The sequence below is a fragment of the Chinchilla lanigera genome, unplaced genomic scaffold (assembly GCF_000276665.1).
Source record: "Chinchilla lanigera isolate Chin_1 unplaced genomic scaffold, ChiLan1.0 scaffold00049, whole genome shotgun sequence".
NCBI classification, from domain to species: domain Eukaryota; kingdom Metazoa; phylum Chordata; class Mammalia; order Rodentia; family Chinchillidae; genus Chinchilla; species Chinchilla lanigera.
Window position 1 is genome coordinate 15,420,707 of NW_004955450.1, and position 16,569 is coordinate 15,437,275.

The 16,569-nt window shown below is 53.5% G+C and overlaps 1 protein-coding gene across 2 annotated transcripts in view; it reads left to right on the forward strand.

The window, feature by feature from the left end:
- The first annotated feature begins 1,136 nt into the window (after positions 1-1,136).
- Myo1e (myosin IE) overlaps positions 1,137-16,569 on the forward strand; it is a 129,838-nt gene continuing 114,405 nt past the window's right edge. For both annotated transcript variants that reach the window (XM_013518867.1, XM_013518868.1), the window contains exon 1: positions 1,137-1,154. In XM_013518867.1, coding sequence (XP_013374321.1) covers positions 1,152-1,154 — 3 coding nt within the window. In that variant the 5' untranslated portion in view covers positions 1,137-1,151. The remainder of the gene's footprint in view (positions 1,155-16,569) is intronic.

Here is a 16,569-nt window from a genome sequence, read left to right on the forward strand (position 1 = left end):
CTCCTGCCAGACTGTTGGAACTGCTCGGTGGCTTGTTGGTTTGCCTCAGCGGACTGTAAGCTGTGTGAGGGCAGGTACAGGAACTGCACCTCTCCGCCTCCCAGCTAGTTGCAGTGTGTCTGGGGGGAGGAAGGAGGGAGGAGGGAGGGATACATGAAGAGGATTGGAATGCGTAATGCTCCTTTTGACATTCATCTTGCATTCTTACATCTGGTAATGTGACCCGCTTTGATGAAGATAAAAATATGTAATATAACAACCACTGTTAATCACTATCATTTTGTTCTGAAACCCTGTATCATTCTTACTGCTTTTGCTTTGTTTTGTTTTTCTCTGTGTTGTTGGCATATTGCTGTTCTTTTAATTCAATTCTCTTTAAAATAAAAAATACAGAGAAATTACAAACATCAGATGCACTTTTTCTCTGCCTAGTGGAGAAGCCAATTCTAGCAGCAGTACTACTTAACAGTCAGAAATACTCCTGGGCTAGTGAGGCTATTTATTTTGCTCTGCTGCTAGCTCAGTGGCACAGCACCTGCCTGGCAAGTACAAGGTCCTGAGTTCAATTCCTGGTACCAAAAAAAAAATAAAAATAAAAATAAAAAACCACCATGGGAAGTTTGTTTTAGCACATAGAAGCTATGTGTTAGTAACACCACCTTTCACAGGTACCTTGACTGATTCCAGATTCATTTGCCTACTGCAGTTTGAATTTTTAGTGTGTGTTATTTGCTTTGTATATCTTCCTTGCCTAGTACAGGGCTTTCATAGAAATACTGAAAGAGACTGCTGGGAACGGACTTCCTTTGCTCCCCTTTCTCCTCTCTCCTCCCCTCCCCTGCCTTCCCCTCCCTTCCCCTCTCCTCAGCCCTGCTGGGAAGAGAGAGTGCTGCCCGCACAGTTTTTGGCAGGCCAGATAGGGTAATTAGCATTTTGGCCTCCAGTCTGGCATGCAGACCCTATTCTCTTTGTAATGGGTGCTGGCTGGCAGCGGAGGACAAATGGCCCCCACTCTGCTCTCAAGGACTTTTATGAGGGTCAGGTAACCTTGGCAAGGACTCAGGGCAGTGACTTGGCTTCGGTAAAGGCTGCCGCAGCTGCCCTGTGACAGGGTGAAGTGGCCACCATCCTGGATACCCTGGATTCTTAAGATGGTGAGACATCATTGTGCTGTGGCCGAGAACTCGTTTGCTTCTCTTTCCCTCCCTCCCTCTCTCCCTCCCTCCCTTCCTTCCTTCTTTCCTTCCTTCCTCTGCAAGTTTGCTGGTTTGACAGCTTTTTTCCTCTGCTGTGGCTCGTGCCCCAGCTTGGAATCCCGGTTAACCAGGCCCCCCTGGTACTCCCTGGCTCTCTGCACAGTGTTCCCCTTGGCATGACTCTTACTCTAAGGGTTCCCTTATTATTTTTATGTATTTAATTAATTTATTTATTTACTTTTGGTTTTTTGAGACAGGGTCTTGCTATATAGTTCAGGCTAGCCTTGAACTCAGTTGTGTAGTTCAAGCTGGCCTCAAACTCACAGTGGTCCTCCTGCCTCAGCCTCCCCAGTGCTGGGATTACAGGCACGCACCACTATGCCCGGCCAGTATTATTTTTATTAACAGCAGCAGCACTGAGGCATTATTTGTGAAGGCAGAGTGTTCCAGAAGGAAATAGTGCTGATGGTTTTGAGCTGATCACACAAGTATGGATGCGTTCAGTATTGCTCGTCCCTTTCCCACTTTACACAGGAGGAAGCTGAGGCTCAGAGAGATTGAGTAATTTGCCCAGTGACTTTCTTGGCAGGTGAGGGCTACACCTTTTTCCTAAGAGCCTGGCAGTTCTTTATGTGGCTGGGGACAGCAGTCAGGTCAGAAGATGTAGCTGCAGAGGCAAGCGAGAGGCAGAGGCAGGAGTCGTGTGCTGGGAACAGTTTGGGGTTGTTTCGCAGAGCACTCAGGTAGGACAGAGAACTAACAAAAGCGTCTTGGGCTGCTCACCCCACCCTGAAAGGGAAGCAGCCGGGGGCTGCTAGGAGCTTGAACGAAGGGGACCCTGGAACCTCCTTCCACACCCGAAGCTATGCAGTGCACACCTTCCTTTAAAAATCGGGCCAGTGTTTAGAAATCAGATTCCACAGAGAAACCAAGGTTCCCAGCTTCTAGAAAATCAGACCTGCTGGCTCTGAGGCCTCACTCTCCACTGGTAGTAACTCTAGGTGTGGGACAGCTGCCCTTCCTGACCCGCCACTTCCGTCAGCCCAGCCACCCCGCCCCCAGCCCTTCCTTGTCTGCTCAGCGGGATGTGCTCACGCCGAGCTCCTCTAGAGTTCACCACCTTCGACACGACGCAGCTTGTAGGCCAGGTAGTCTGTCGTGGGGTCTGTGCCGTGCATTGGAAGATGCGTAGCTGTGTCCCCGATCTGCAGTCACGGGAGACGAGAGGACCTTCGGAGTGTGACAGCCCGCGGTGAACCCCGGCCCTGGGAAACGTCCCCCAGAGCAAAGCTGCCTCCGGTGAAAACCACCGGGTAGCGCAGAAGTCCGAATCTTTCCACTGTAAATTCCTGGGCTTGAGCACCCATTGTCTGGCTTGGGTCGGGGTCTTCTCCTGTGGCCGGGTGGCAGCATGGCGTTGGCCATCGTGAATGCCACCTCCCGCAGAAAGAGGACCAGGGCAGGCAACCAGTCCCTTGATATCCGCCCCAGGATGCGCGAGAGGGAGGTAAAGATACTGTGTCAGCAGCAGAGTCCAGGAGGAACCCTGTACTGTGATATTGTTTCCTTCCGAAGGAGATTCTTTGTATTCGTTTTCTGCTCTCTCTGCCGTTGTATAAAGTAGTGCAGGTGCACGTTGCCGTTAAATTTCCTGCCGAGTGCACACAGGGTCCAGGCAGAAGCAGAACTGGAACTTCACCACCTCTGTACCTCCCGCTGGGCCCAAACTCCCCCGGCCACCCCGGGAGACTGAGGACGGAAGCCGCAGAGCCATCCTCAGCAGATGCCTTTGCCGGGTAGGTGAGGCGGGCGGAGGCCCTGCCTGCGCCTGCTGCAGTCCGTCCCGTGTAACCCGGCCATTATGTTCTCTCTGGGGCTTCAAAGGCACAGGAGCAATTAAGTCACTGTCGTAATTTCATGTGGTACAGAAAGTCCCAAGCCAAAAATACCATGCTTGGTTCCTGCTTTTAGACTTCCAGGGAACTTCCCCCTCCTTTTCTCCTTACAGTTCATTTCGATTCCTTTTCTTTTTCTCTTCCCAAATGCGCCAGCCAGACGCAGAGTCCTAGTTTACTCCGCGAGGGGCTGCGGAGCCACACAGATCAGAGCAGAGCCAGCCCTCATCTGGCAGGAGGGGGATGCAGGGAGGGGCCCCCAGTACAGCAGCCCGAGAGGGCCGGGAGTGTGCGGGCCTCGTCACCGGGGCCGGGGAACAGATGACCTGTGTCCACACAGTGGTCCCTGAAAGACGCTGGGGTGGGGCCGAGGGACGCAGCCGTAGTACACTGTTGTTATTGCCGGGTCCTGGGGAGCGACAGTTAAATCACTGTCTCCACCCTCAGTATCCAGAGTTTCCTGTCCCGGAGGACCTTGACTCAGACCTCCGCTGCTTCTAGAATACCAGCCTTTTCTAGGCCTCTCTCGGGTGTATGCCGAGTGACTTCCTGGCAGTCAGGTGGCACGTGTGCCCTGTGCCCCTGCCTTCCTGTGCCCCCTCCTTCAGGTCGTGTTAAGAGATACAAGAAGCCATTCTAGCTGGAAAACACTGAAATGCACCCTCGATAGGAAGAGGGACTGAGCTTGTGTATCATGTGCCTCAAACACTTCGCCTGTATCCGAGCCCCCGAGAAGCCTTGTTAAAACCCGGGGTGGTGGGCATCTCTTCCAGCAGCTCTGGGGAGGCGCCCAGGACTCTGCATTTTTAACAAGGTTCCAGATGTTGCTTCACTCAATCTGTGACCTAGAATAATCAAGACTGGTGCACTGAGGGCTGCGGGGAGAGTTTAGAGGTAGAGCATTTACACAGCATGCAAGGTAGAGAATTCAAGCCAGCCGCAGAAAAACAGTGAACAAAATAGGAATGGTGCCTTACACCCTACGCCCCCAGCAGTAGCAAGGGGTGTGCGTCTCGTCCGGGCCTTTGTTTATGTGGTCCTTGGAAAGCCCCTTTCGTCCCATTGGCTAAGTCATCTGCATTTGCCAGGGCCAGGCGAAGTCCCCGGTGCTCCAGGGACCTTTCCTGATCCGTCAGCAGGGCTCACCTCCCTCTCTGAGCTCCTGCCATTTTTAAAGTAAGCCCGGAGATGTCATCTCTCGCCTTGTGACACTCGAAGCATGACGGGTGTGCGCTGGTCACTTCCCCAGCTGGACTGAACTATGACGGTGGAGGATGAGCCTGACTTCCCCCCACCACACACACACTAGGTGGATTCAACCAAGGACAGATTGAAACATTCAGGAAAAACAGTTGCATCTGTACTGAACATGGAGACTTTTTTTTTTACCCTTCCCTAGGTAACACAGGATAGCAACTACTTAGCCAGCATCCACACAGCATTAGGTATCGCAGGTTGTCTAGAGGGGACTGAAAGGCTGCAGAAGGAAGCACCCAGGTAACGTGCAGGCACTGCTTTTACGGAGGAACCTGAGCATCTGTGGATTTTGGTGGCCGCGGTGGTCCTCCATGGACACCGAGGGACGATGGTGTGCTCTCCTCTGTCCCTAAGCCAGGCACAGAGCTAAGTGCATTGTAGATGGCTTGATAATTCACTGAATGAAGATGCAGAGTGAATTCAGGAAGGAAACGGAGGCTCATTTACCACCAGCTGGTAGGGCCTGATACGCAGCGCCTGGCAGACTCCCCGCGGCCCCAGCTCGGTGCAGGTGTGACGGCCCCAGAGCCGTGCCCCGCCCTCCCATCGCCCGAGCGGGCGGTCTGCGGTGAGCAGCCTCCATCCCCTGCTCACCGTCCGCGGTGGTGAGGGCCACTTCCTGGACGGCAGGGTAGTGCGGTGGCTGGCAGGGAGGGGTGGGGGAGAAGTGGAGGGCAGGAGGATGGCACTTATCCTGGGCGGGTCAGGTGGGTCCTGAGAAGGCCTTGCATGGCTAATGAGGGGCTTGGTCTTTGTCCCGTAGAGAGGGGAGGCTTTTCAACCTAGGGAATCCCACGCTCAGGTTCCCGTAGTTCTGGAGACGGCAGAGAACTGGAGAACTGTGATCTGAAACCAAGACGTCAGCAGCGCCACGTTCTGTCGGAAGGCTCTGGGGGAGGTGCTGGTGGGGGTGCCATGCGTTTCCCCTTGCTCCTGATGGCGCCAGCGTCCGAGGCACCTAGGCGGAAGGGCATGGCAGAGGGGAAACAGTCCGTGACAGCAGGCAGGAGCCAGGAAGCGGCAAGCCTTCCTTGCCCTCTTTGCTCCGTCCAGGCTGCAGACCTACTGGTTGGTGTGGTCCACACGCGGCTGGGGGCGTCCCTCTTCATGACGTCCGCCTCCTCCTCCCCCACACAGAACTGGGCCGAACCAATCAGTGGGCTAATCTAGCACCACATGCACGTGATTCAGCCCCTTCCCGAAAGCCCCCCTATGAGCACATGAGGTATGGGGGGACCTCTAGATAAAAGCCATAACAGCACCCCTTATCTGCACAGCATAAAAACAGGAGAAAATTGAAGTCTACAGATCAGAAGAACTGAGTTCAAGTCTTGGTGTTTTTTGTTCTGCTGTTGCTGTGCTTTAGTTTTCTAAAGGGGGCCTGGTGCCTGGCCAAGACGCTTAACTTCTCAAAGCCTCATTTTCTCATCAGTAAATAGGTCACCCGCGCCATTCTTATGGGGCTCTTGTGTGGCCAGGCAGCGGTTACGCCTGGAGAACTCTCAGCTCCAAGCTAGGGCATGGCCCAGAATCGCTCCCTGTCCACCTCCTCTTCAATCTCCCTCCTTTCTTCGGGTTTTCTGACTCTGAGGCCTCGAGCTCGTTCTGCCATTGTGTCTCCATGGGAATAAACCATAAGCAAATAATTTTAACCAAATTCCTCTGGAGGACGAGTTTCGAATTCATTGGCATCAGTGACCAGTCACAGACTCTCCCGTAGGGCTCAGTACAGGGTCTTGGGTTACAGCAAGCAAACCCTGAGAGCAGAAGTGAGAAGCGAATGTCAAAACGATAATCAGGAGGAACCTAGCTCAGATTGGAGAGCTAGAACTGTCTTCCCTCCGTCCTTTCCCACGCTGGCCCGTCCCCGCTGCCCAGCTGTCGCTGTCTGTCAGCCGCGACTCCAGCTTGCAGCGTCTCACCCTCCCAGAGTTCCTGGGTGCACGCTGCAGCCCAATCTCTGCTCTGCCACCCTAGGGCATCCCACATCTTTCTAGGCCACAGAGGAGCTCTGGCTGCCAGCTTGTAACCTGAGGCACAGGAGTGGGCAGGAGGGCCACACCTCCCGCTCCCCTTAGGATGTGACACGCCCTTCCTGCTTACCTCATCCCCACGCCTCGCTGCTCACGGGCCCGAGCACGAGCTCTTTATCCTGAGCAGCCAGGCAGCCAGCGAGAAGCCAGAGATGGTGCCACTTGGGCAGGGAAACCCAGAGCACAATCCTGCCCCTGTGTGCCCCAGCCAGGTCCTCACGGGGCAGAATCCTGCGGCTCCTGCTAGAGGAGGAGGCGAGTGGTTTTATTTTTAGTTTCACTAAGTAAAGGTTTCCTTGAAGTCATGATCGCGTGGTCTCCCTAACTCTGCTCTTTCTGGAGGCTGCTTAGAGCCAGCCCTGGCATCAGGACGTGGTCTCACACCCCTCCCTGCAGCATCCCCACAGCTGGCCCGGTGCCCACAGTGAGGCCACGTTGGGCGTAAACAATCTCACGGGAGACCAGCTGCCGGCAAGGTCGTTCTGGAGCCGTGGCAGAGTGAGACAGAGCAAGGCCGCTGCTTCACGGGGCCACGCAAAGGCAGAAACAAGTTTCCCGTATGTGCTGCAGCGTGCCAGGCAGCTTCTCTGCCATCGCAGCTGCATCTTGGTGTCCTCTGCTCTCCTGACTGATACACTTGCTGGTTTGGTTTTGTTTTTTGGAGACAGGATCTCGCTGTGTAGGCTACCCACTCACTTTGTAGTCCAGGCTGTCCTCACATTCCAGGGGATCCTCCTGCCTCAGCCTCCTGAGTGCTGGGATCCACAGGCATGTGCCACCACCCCTAGCTTACTGATAAGCTTTTTTGAGGTACCTGGTCCTAGGGTTGGCTCACTTGCTGACTACCCTGTCGAGAGCAAAGTCTACTTTCTGGGAGCCTTCCCCAAATCACCCACCCAAAGCCAGAATGTGTGCAGGCTTTAACCAGCTCTCCCTGGTAGGCTCTGTCGCTTCCACCGTGGGGCACACTCTTCCTCCTTGCTATGAAGAAGCGCCCACTTGCTCAGCTTTGCAGGGAGACGCTGTCTGCAGTGAGAGGAGCAGAGCTGTTCTGTAAGCTCCAGAAGCCGGTTCATTTGGAGGTGACCTGGTGGCTCCCCGGGCCAGTTTCTTAGCGCGCCCGGTCTCTGTGTGGAGGGCGGATCACCAGCTTGGCGGGTTTGTGAAGCCTCAGTGAAAAGACACGTGTGAAAATGCTTTGCAAGGGCCAGGGGTGTGGCTCAGTGGCACAGCACCTGCCTGTCAAGCACGAGGCCCTGGGTTCGATTCCCGGTACCAAAGGAAAAAAAAAAAGAAGAAGAAAGTGCCTTTCAAGCACTCCAGGACGCTACACATCACGGGCATTTAACTCTGATTATGGCAGAGAGAGTAACAGCAGGTTCTGTTCTCCCAGAGTCTGATTGGGGTGAAGTCAGCGCAGTGTAGGTCACTGAACAGTTGCTTCCCCACCCCCACCGCCCATGCAGAGCCCGACTCCAGGGCCCCTCCGCCCACCCCGGTCTCAAAAGAGTCCCTGAAGGAAGGTTGCTCAGCAGACAAGCCATACACCCCCTCATTTGAGTGCAGAAAATAAAGAGACAAAAGTGACACGATGGCTCATTTTGTGGCATTTTGATCATTAGAAGAGATAGCCAGGCATAGTAACGCATGTACTTGGGAGGCTGAGGCAGGAGGGTTGCCACAAATCTGAGGCTAGCCTGGGCTACAAAGTGAGACCCTGTCTCAATCAATCAATCAAAGAGCCCTTTTCCAAGTAACCCCCATAAAACCTTCCCTGGGCTTCTGAGATATAAAGGGAAAGTAGAACTAGTGCGGACCTTAGCTCCACCTGTTCCCGGGGTCACCAGCTTCGGGAAGAGCTGGAAAGGGATGCCCAGAGGCAGTAAAGTAAGGGCCCAGCTCTGCCCTTTACCCTGCCGCCTCATACTGAAGACTTAACCCAGGGACCACTGAGCTCCATCCCCAGCTCTTTTAAGACAGAGTATCAGGCTGGGCTCTAGCTCTTGATCCTCCTGCCTCAGCCTCCCAGTAGCTGGGATTACAGGCTTGTGCGAACATACCTGCTAGCCAAGTCCCCAACCTCTGTCTTTCTCACACGGAAAGTGAAAACAGGAGCCTGCTGTGGTTCTATTGGGCACAGACTCGTGCCTGGTGTCTGTGCTTCTGCCGTTCACCCCTTCTCTCCTGAGCTGTGTTGGGGGTCGGAGGAGCGTACGCGGCCGCACCCTACTCCAGGGGACGCCAGGAAGGTGCCGTTGCCTCTCGCTTTTGCATTGCAGGTGACAGGTGCTACCCACCTGACAGCTGATTCTGCTAGTTAGAGTTAGACTTGATTGAGACCCATATCGAAGGCTTGCCTTGCGGCATGGAGGTCCCTCACCAAATTACGTGGCTCCCACAGCTGTCAGCCAGGGCGTCACGTATTGTAGTGTGGGAACCCGTTAACATGTGCGTAGCTTGGAGTGAGTCTAACCAGAGCCCACAGCTGCCTGAGGAGGATGTGATGCTGTCTCGGGCAGGGCCGGAGACGCCCCTGCCAGGCCTTAGCTTCTACCACTGTTCTTACATTGTAAGTTCCTTACTTTCAATAATGCCCTTTACGTAGTTACAGAATTCCGGTGGCAGGGATGGCACACATGCTGCAGCGGGCTGTTTGTACCCCTGAAAGCTCTAAAAGGTTGCCATCACTGGTCCCATGGTTCTGCAGAGTTCCCGATGCACTTTACACCATGTGTTTCCATTGTGAACGCAGTGAGGCCCGTCCAGCCCGAAGGAGTGCTAAGCGCTGTGCTGGAGGGGTTTCGGGGAGAAGGAGAGGGGTTTCCCTGCTGTCAGGCGCGAGGGTGCTGTCAGAGGCCGTGTCTCAGTCACATCCCCGCATGCTGAGTGCAGTCACAGCTGTGGGTCACAGGCGTGCCACGCTGTCTGAATGGCTTTGTGACCGAGGCTGCGACACCCTTTTCCTGGATGCTGGAGTGGGACCCAGTGGCCTTGGGTGAGTGCCGTGGGGTCTGTCGCGGGCACCCTGGTCCCAGCCCCTCCGTCCCTCTTCCGTAGCGTGTTCTCACATCAGGACGGCACGTGGCTTTTGTGATGACACGGAAATTGTTGTTCGGGCTGCTCTTTCCCTGGGACACTTAGAAAAGCACTGCAGTTGCTCAGACGAGTCCCCGGATCTTGCTGATCTCGCCGCGTGCTGGTTTCAGGTAGCTCCAGGGTGCACGATTTCTGACTTCCCGCCCCACCTCAGACCCTCGTTGTGCCTGGGACTCTTCTGGAGCTTTGGTCACAGCCCACGGTCTTGACGTCCAGCAGAGACCCTGCTCCTGCCAGGCAGTGGTCAGCCAACCGTTATTGGGATGTTTGGTTTGTGTGGCATTTTCAAAGTAGGTTTGAGGACAGGGAAGGTATGTATGGTACTTAAAGGATACTAGGAGGGTAATCCCAGCACTCGGGAGGCTGAGGCAGGAGGACTGCTTTAGAGGCCAGCCTGGGCTACAAAGTGAATTCAAAGCCAGCCTGAACTACATAATGTCTCAAAAAAACAACAACAAAAAAATTGTTACAAGGAGGTGTATTGGGAGACATCCGTCAGTACCCTGATTATCTTGACGTTAGCAGAATTCCCCCTGTAGGAGGCACCATTAGGGTTTCTCAAGAATTGCCTCCCAGGCCCTCACTAATAGTGAGTGCTTCGAGGCTGAAACCAAGGAATTGATGCAAACTCTCCGGGTGCCTGTTCTCTCAGTGTCTTCCTGTGCAGATCTCAGGGAAGCAGGAGTTCAGCTCATGACAAAGCTGCCCCAAGTGTGAAGGAAAGTGGTTGTTGGTGACTTGATTTCCTGCCCAGATCTTATACCTCATAGCCTCAGCCCCAGCCTGGCCTCCCTCCTCTCAGGGCCGGACCTCACCTCACGTGAGCGGTTGACAAGATCGCCTGGGAGGGTTTCCGGGAGTGAGGACGTTTCCAAGAAGATAGTAACTGATGACATACGTCGCTGCATTCTGAGTGGAGGAGGCCATCTGTTTCAGAGCACCTAGATGTTTATGTACGTTCTAGGTGCTCGTTTTGCACGTTCCTTCCCGGGCTGTGGGTGCGTTAATGTAAGTTGTTAACTAAGGAAACATCTGTAACCCTGACAGTTCATGGGTTGGCACTGCTAAAATTAAAAAAAGAAACATGAGATCAGCTCCCCATGCAGGAGGCTACCTAATCTCAGGCCCCTCGCGGCTGTCCTTTGCCTGTGTGGATGTCCCCCGAGCTGGTCTCTGCACCCTTTACTGCATGAGCCGGATTCCTCCACGCTGTTCCTTGAAACCAGGGAGGGGAGAAGTGCTTTTAAACGGGAACCTGGGAGACTCAGCTGGAAGGCCGGCCCGGCTTCCAGGCCGTGTCCAGCTCATCCCCTCTGGCTGGCCGAGCCTTCCTTTTACATCCCGTGGCCCTCTTCCAGGCTTCTGAGGGTGACAGCTTCCGGGGGCGGGGCCGCTCCCCCTTGTGACTAAGTCCGGGGGTGGGGGGAGAACACAGGTGGGAAACGTGCTCTGAGCTCAGGGTGGCCTCTCTGCTCGCAAACACTGCGGCCTGCGTTCCCAGGCAGGCAGAGCCGTGGGAACAGGAAAGCCGTTCACCCACGGCCGTGGCGCGGGGACTGGTCTTGCAGGCTGTACCAGTTGGGAAGAGCTGCCCTAGATTTTCTTGAAGAAGAAATGCAAGAAGCCCTCCAGTGGGCGCACGGAACGCTTAGCCTCTGCCGGGCCGTAAGTGACAACGCAGCCGACTGGGCCGAGCAAAACCTGCTCGAGCGCCCTTCAGCTTCTCGGTGGCAGCAAAGTGTATCTTACAAAGATCTTGCGTTGCATTAAAGATTCAGGGATTCCAGTCAGGATATTTAAAACCTTTTGCCCAGCGGGAGGGAGATGGTATCGCATAGCTCACACCAAATTTCTGCGTCTTGCAGCTGAACATTTGAGATTTTTTTTTTCTTTAAAGCAACATTTAAAAGCAATGGTCAGAGAAAATTTAATCAATTAAAATGCAGTAAATGGTGATTTGAGCTGATCATTATCAGAGATTGGGCTGGTGTTGCTGAAATGAAACTACCTACAGAGTTCTCTAAGTGCGGACCTCAGGTGAGGGTTCCCGGTCCCCAAGATCAACGGCTTGTGTGAACTTAGTCTCGGCTCACCTGGCAGTCAGGTAGGATCTCACCATCCGGTGCACATTCGATCCGTCTTCTTTCCTCGAAGTCACTTCATTCAGTGTTTTCATACGATAAAGAAACTGAATCTTATCTTAACAAAACCCATTTTTCTAATTTGTGAACTTTTGTGTTTTTTATCTCCAGGGCCTGGCATAGTCCCATGCACAGGTTTTGTGGAGTGGATTAAATGATTGACTCTGAATAACTAAATAAAAAACATAGGATGTGACTTGGGAAAAAGACCCCAAGATCCCAGGTGTTGTTCAGAGAATACCACCCGTGACATCACTGTCACTGCCCGTTCCTGTTGGTTTGTGAATCCGAGGAATTTGGGGATATACGACCAATAACTCGTATCTCATTAGATGAGCTGGGGAGAGAAAAGGTGAAACTTAAAGCTTTTCACTCAAGAAAGGTACAGAACCTTCATTTTTCCAGCGGTGGTGCATCCGCAGCTGCTGGAATCACAGGCTGCCCGCACACCTTGCCACATGGGCCCTGGGCCGGGAGCACGCGTCTGTACTGTTGACCGTAGGGTGGCGGCTCTGCGATCTCACACCTGTGATAATTTGCGCTCTAGGCCGGGCATCTGCATTCCCCTCAGCCGCCCGAGCTATGGCAGGCGCAGCTCTTACCTAACAAGGTCCTCTGAGGACATTCCCATACGGGAATTCTTTATGGCTGTCCCCGTGGTAGCAGGTTCCCTGTGGCAATGACAGTGACGAGCAAGGGCTTCCTGCTGTGGCCGCCAGAACAGGTGCTGGCGTCATCTTTGAACCCACTCACTGGCCTTCGTCCTCCGCACTACGGCAGCTTTGTGTGCCGCAGTCTTGTCCCCACCCGCTGTAAGCGGTCTGTGCCCACAGAACTTTGGCCACCTGTGCCTTTTAAGGGGTGACCGACCATTCAGCCGCCCTGCAGCTGACAAGAGCAGGACAGCATGGGCAGGTACAAGCCTGCGGGGGGACCAGACCGGAGGTAGCGGCCCACGCATGGCAGCTTGGCACGCTGCGGGGCCGGCTTCCCAGCAGCCCTTGCCTCCCGGCCTGTCTGGGAGACACTTGACTCACCCTGGTTTTCAGTTCAGCTTCCAGAATGTCTCACTTCACACGCTGTGGAGGGTGGAGAACAGTGTCACAGGTCAGGGCGCAGCTCTCGGGGTCCCTACCCTCTCCCGGCCCCAGCAGCCTGTGAGGAAAGCGCGGCCACATCACTCAGGAGCCCACAGAGAAGCTCTGTAGCCCTTGTCGGTCGGAAAAACTCATCTCACAGGGTAATGAATTCTCCTAGAACGCCAAATAACTGGATTTTAAATTTAAATTTTATCAAAGTCAGTTGTCAAAGTTTGAGGAGCAGAATATTTACATAGTCTCAAAGCATCTCCCCACAAATCACTTGGCAGCTGCAATAGGAAAAATAGAAATTATGCAGTGGAGGAATTGGCCAAGACTTAACCAAGTGATAAAAATGAATATCGCCAGCAAGCTTCATGTACCTCTCCAGATGCAGTACCCCGAGAAGGACACAAAATTACATGCCTAGAATGCTAGCCAGAGCTGCAAAAGCTGAATCTGATTATGAGGAAATATCAGACAAATCCACACTGAGGGAAATTCTGTAAAATAACTGGCCTGAATTCTTTAAAACGTCCACATCATAAAAGACAAAGGAAAGCCAAGGAACTTTACAAGTTAAGAGACTGAAAAAGCCTGACAACTGAATGAAATCTGTACATGATCCTACACCAGGAAAAGAATGATACTGAAGGAGGTCATTAGAAAATTGAGATTGGAGTATTGACTTGCTTCACAGGTATTTCATCAATAAATAACCTGTTTACCCTATAGTGGTAATGAGAACATTTCCGTAGGAAATACACACTCAAGTGTTAAGGAACTAAAGGGCAAGTGGGACAGAATTCTACAACTAGTGAAGAGCACACGTACCAACTCCCCACCTGGAATGTAATCATCATGTTCTGCAAACATGTACTAATACAAAACTGAAAAATTCTTAGCCAGCACATAGTGTCACATATCTGTAATCTGAGCATTCTGGGAGGCTGAAGCAGGAGGATCACAAGTGTGAGCCCAGTGTGAGATTCTGTCTAAAAATAAAAATTTTAAAAGGGCAAGGTTTTCATTTCTTTGGGTATGTTAAGCTCTTTATTATTGCTATGAGCATGGTCTACTTTGTAAACAAACAAAATATCCAGAATAGGAAAATCTATGGAGATGGACAATAGGCAGCGGTTGGCCAGATCTAGGTGGGAGGGATTAGGACATGAGAGCTACTGGGGAGGGTGTTTTGCTTTGGGATAACAAAAATGATCTAAATTTGATTGTGGTCATGGTTGTACAAATCTGTCAGTATTCTGAAATCTACTGACTCATACACTTTAAATTTGTAAGTTGTATAGCATGCAAATTTTAGTTCAATAAAACGTACTTTAGAAAAAGGCTGAGTGTATAGTTCAGTACGAAAGCCTTGAGTTCCCCTGGGAAAACACAAAATGAAAACTTGGCGTATTTTTGTAGCTTTTTTTGAGGTACTGGGGAATCATCAAACCCGGCCGTGCTCTACCACTAAGCTACATCCCTAGCCTTTTAAAAACAAATCTTTTTGTCTTGAGCCGGAGCCTCACTACATTGCTCATGCAGGCCTTGAACTTGTGGTCATCCTGCTGTTAGCAGGTGGGGTCAGGACCAGCAGTGTTTTCCAAGTTCTTTGTCCCGATCCATGAACGGGTCAGGACAACTAGCGGATGTGAAAGATCACCGTGTACTTTAGGGCAGAAACAAGAAAAAGCACAAGAGAAGCTTGGAAGGGAAAAGAGAAGCTGCGTCCTGCACGCAGAAGGGACTCCTGCAAGAGCAAGAGGCCAGTGGCCCCCAGGTCCCCCTGCCATCCTCTGACTTCTCCGCTAGTTGACCCAGGTGGTTCCACTCGAGCTTGTGCTGGGAGATTGCTCTCAGGTGCCAGGTTCAGTGAGGTCTCGTGTAAGGTTGGTGCCGGCTGCGGGACTCAGTGTGACCCAGCGTCAGGCGCAGGCGCCGTGCCCGTGGTTCATGAGTCGCCTCCGTTGGTCAGCGTGCCCGGCTGCCCAGCCCCGTCGGCACGCCCTCCTCTCCCACCACGCTGCCTCCTGCGGTTAGGGCCTCGAGTGCGTGCGCCACACCTGGATATTTTTGTAGTTTTTCCATCATTCTGAAATTATTTCAGTGCAGAAGGTTAAAGCCCCTCATACCTCTGTGGCTATGCACTAGAGCAAAACCCAGCTGACCACTTCACCCTGGGCTGGGGCAGCAGTGAAACCAAAAGGACTGGAAAGAGATCCCCATGCTTCTGCTCCTCACCCCTCCTAAGGAAAGGGAGCCCCAGCCGTGAGCTGTCCTGCCTCAGCCTGCTGTCCGGGTCACAGGAGCCCCGTTCCGCCCCGCTCTGTCGGGGCGAGGACCGCCCGGCCACAGGGACGGCGGTGCAGATTGAGGGCAGTAGGAAAGCAGATCTGTCTGGGGATGGAGCGCTGCCCCAGTGTGATGAGCGAATGGAAAGGAATGCAGGCCATTGACAGGCAGCCCGGGGATCCTGGGTTGGTTCTCAGCGCCCTCCCAGTGCCCAACAAACAGAAAACAGGAAGCATCAGTTAAAATGGGAAATTGCTGTGGGCTGAATGACTGTAATTCCTCCTCCTGCTTAGAAGCTGGCATGGGCCCCTCAGACACAGCGTGACGCCGCTCGCTTTTCTGTGCCTTGATCGTTTTGCCCTTTCTGGAGGGCGGTGCCTTACCGCGCTGAGAGGCTTTTCGGCTGGAATTGCTACCTTGAAGTGAGCTCAGAAATTGTGTTCGCAGAGGGCTGTTTGTGTTTTCCCTGTCTCTAGGTTCAGAGCAGCCCGGCTCCCCTGCTCGCTCTGGCTTTCTCCTCCTGCGCCTTCTTGATTTCTGAGTGGGCGAGTTGGAGCACACAGCGAGACTCGAGCCCCGCCTCGTCGTAGCCGGCAGCGGTGACAGGGCCGTTGTCAAGCTGGAGGAGGGTCCCGACTGAGCAGGAACTCGCTCCTGGTCCTGCCGCACCTCTGCCTCTCAAGTGCGAGGGTTTTTCTAGCCTTTCCTAGCTGTGAGAAGGCACTAGCCGCCTGCTGTCTGCCTTCTTGGCCGAGGCGCAGGGCTCCCGCGGAATGATTGGAGGCTCCGAAAGCAGCACACACGAAAGTGGCGTCTGACTTCTTTCCCCGTGGGGATCTGACCACCACGTTCGGGCCGCCCCTTTGGAAGGTTTTTCTGTGACCTGGGCTGCACCCTCTGATGGAGAGTCCATCTTGGCCGCCTGTTTCCGGTCTTTGGTGCCAAGTCCTTAGCTGGACCTTCCTGGCCCTTCCTTCCCAGGCTGCACTTTTCCTATTTAACCCGCGTTACAATGATTCCCACAGAAACAGTGTTTCCTTTCGTAGCCCACGGGGTCTCTTCTGGGGACTCTCAGGTAGGGAAGCTGGTGTAAATCCGAGCCACAGTGTTCTGTCTCTAGCTGTGCCCTCTTCTCCTCTTAGGAATGTCTGTGTTCCTCGGCTCTCCTTATTTCAGGCCGAAAATGCAAATCTGACCTCCCCGAAGCCTCCTGGATGCTGACCCTTCGTGGTTTGGTTTTTTCGGTCGTTATTTCACTGGGTGGACCCGGACAGAGCTTCCTACGCGCATGGCTCTGTATCAGGACGGGGGTGCAGGGGTGAGCCCGACCTCACCCTCGGTGACGTACAGTGGAGAAAGGGCGGGAAGAGGGGATGTGATCGGCATGGTGCAGGAAGAGCGTAGTAAGCAAGAGCACCCATTTCTTGGAACTAGGAGGCATCGGAGAGGTAGTGTTCGCGCTGGATCTTCAAGGACAGACTGGCTTTGAACGTGCAGGTCCTTCTGTCCAGGTGGCAGGAGCATCTAGGGCCGAGAAGCAGAGACGGCGTGCTCCTTCCTGGGGACAGGCTGGTGGC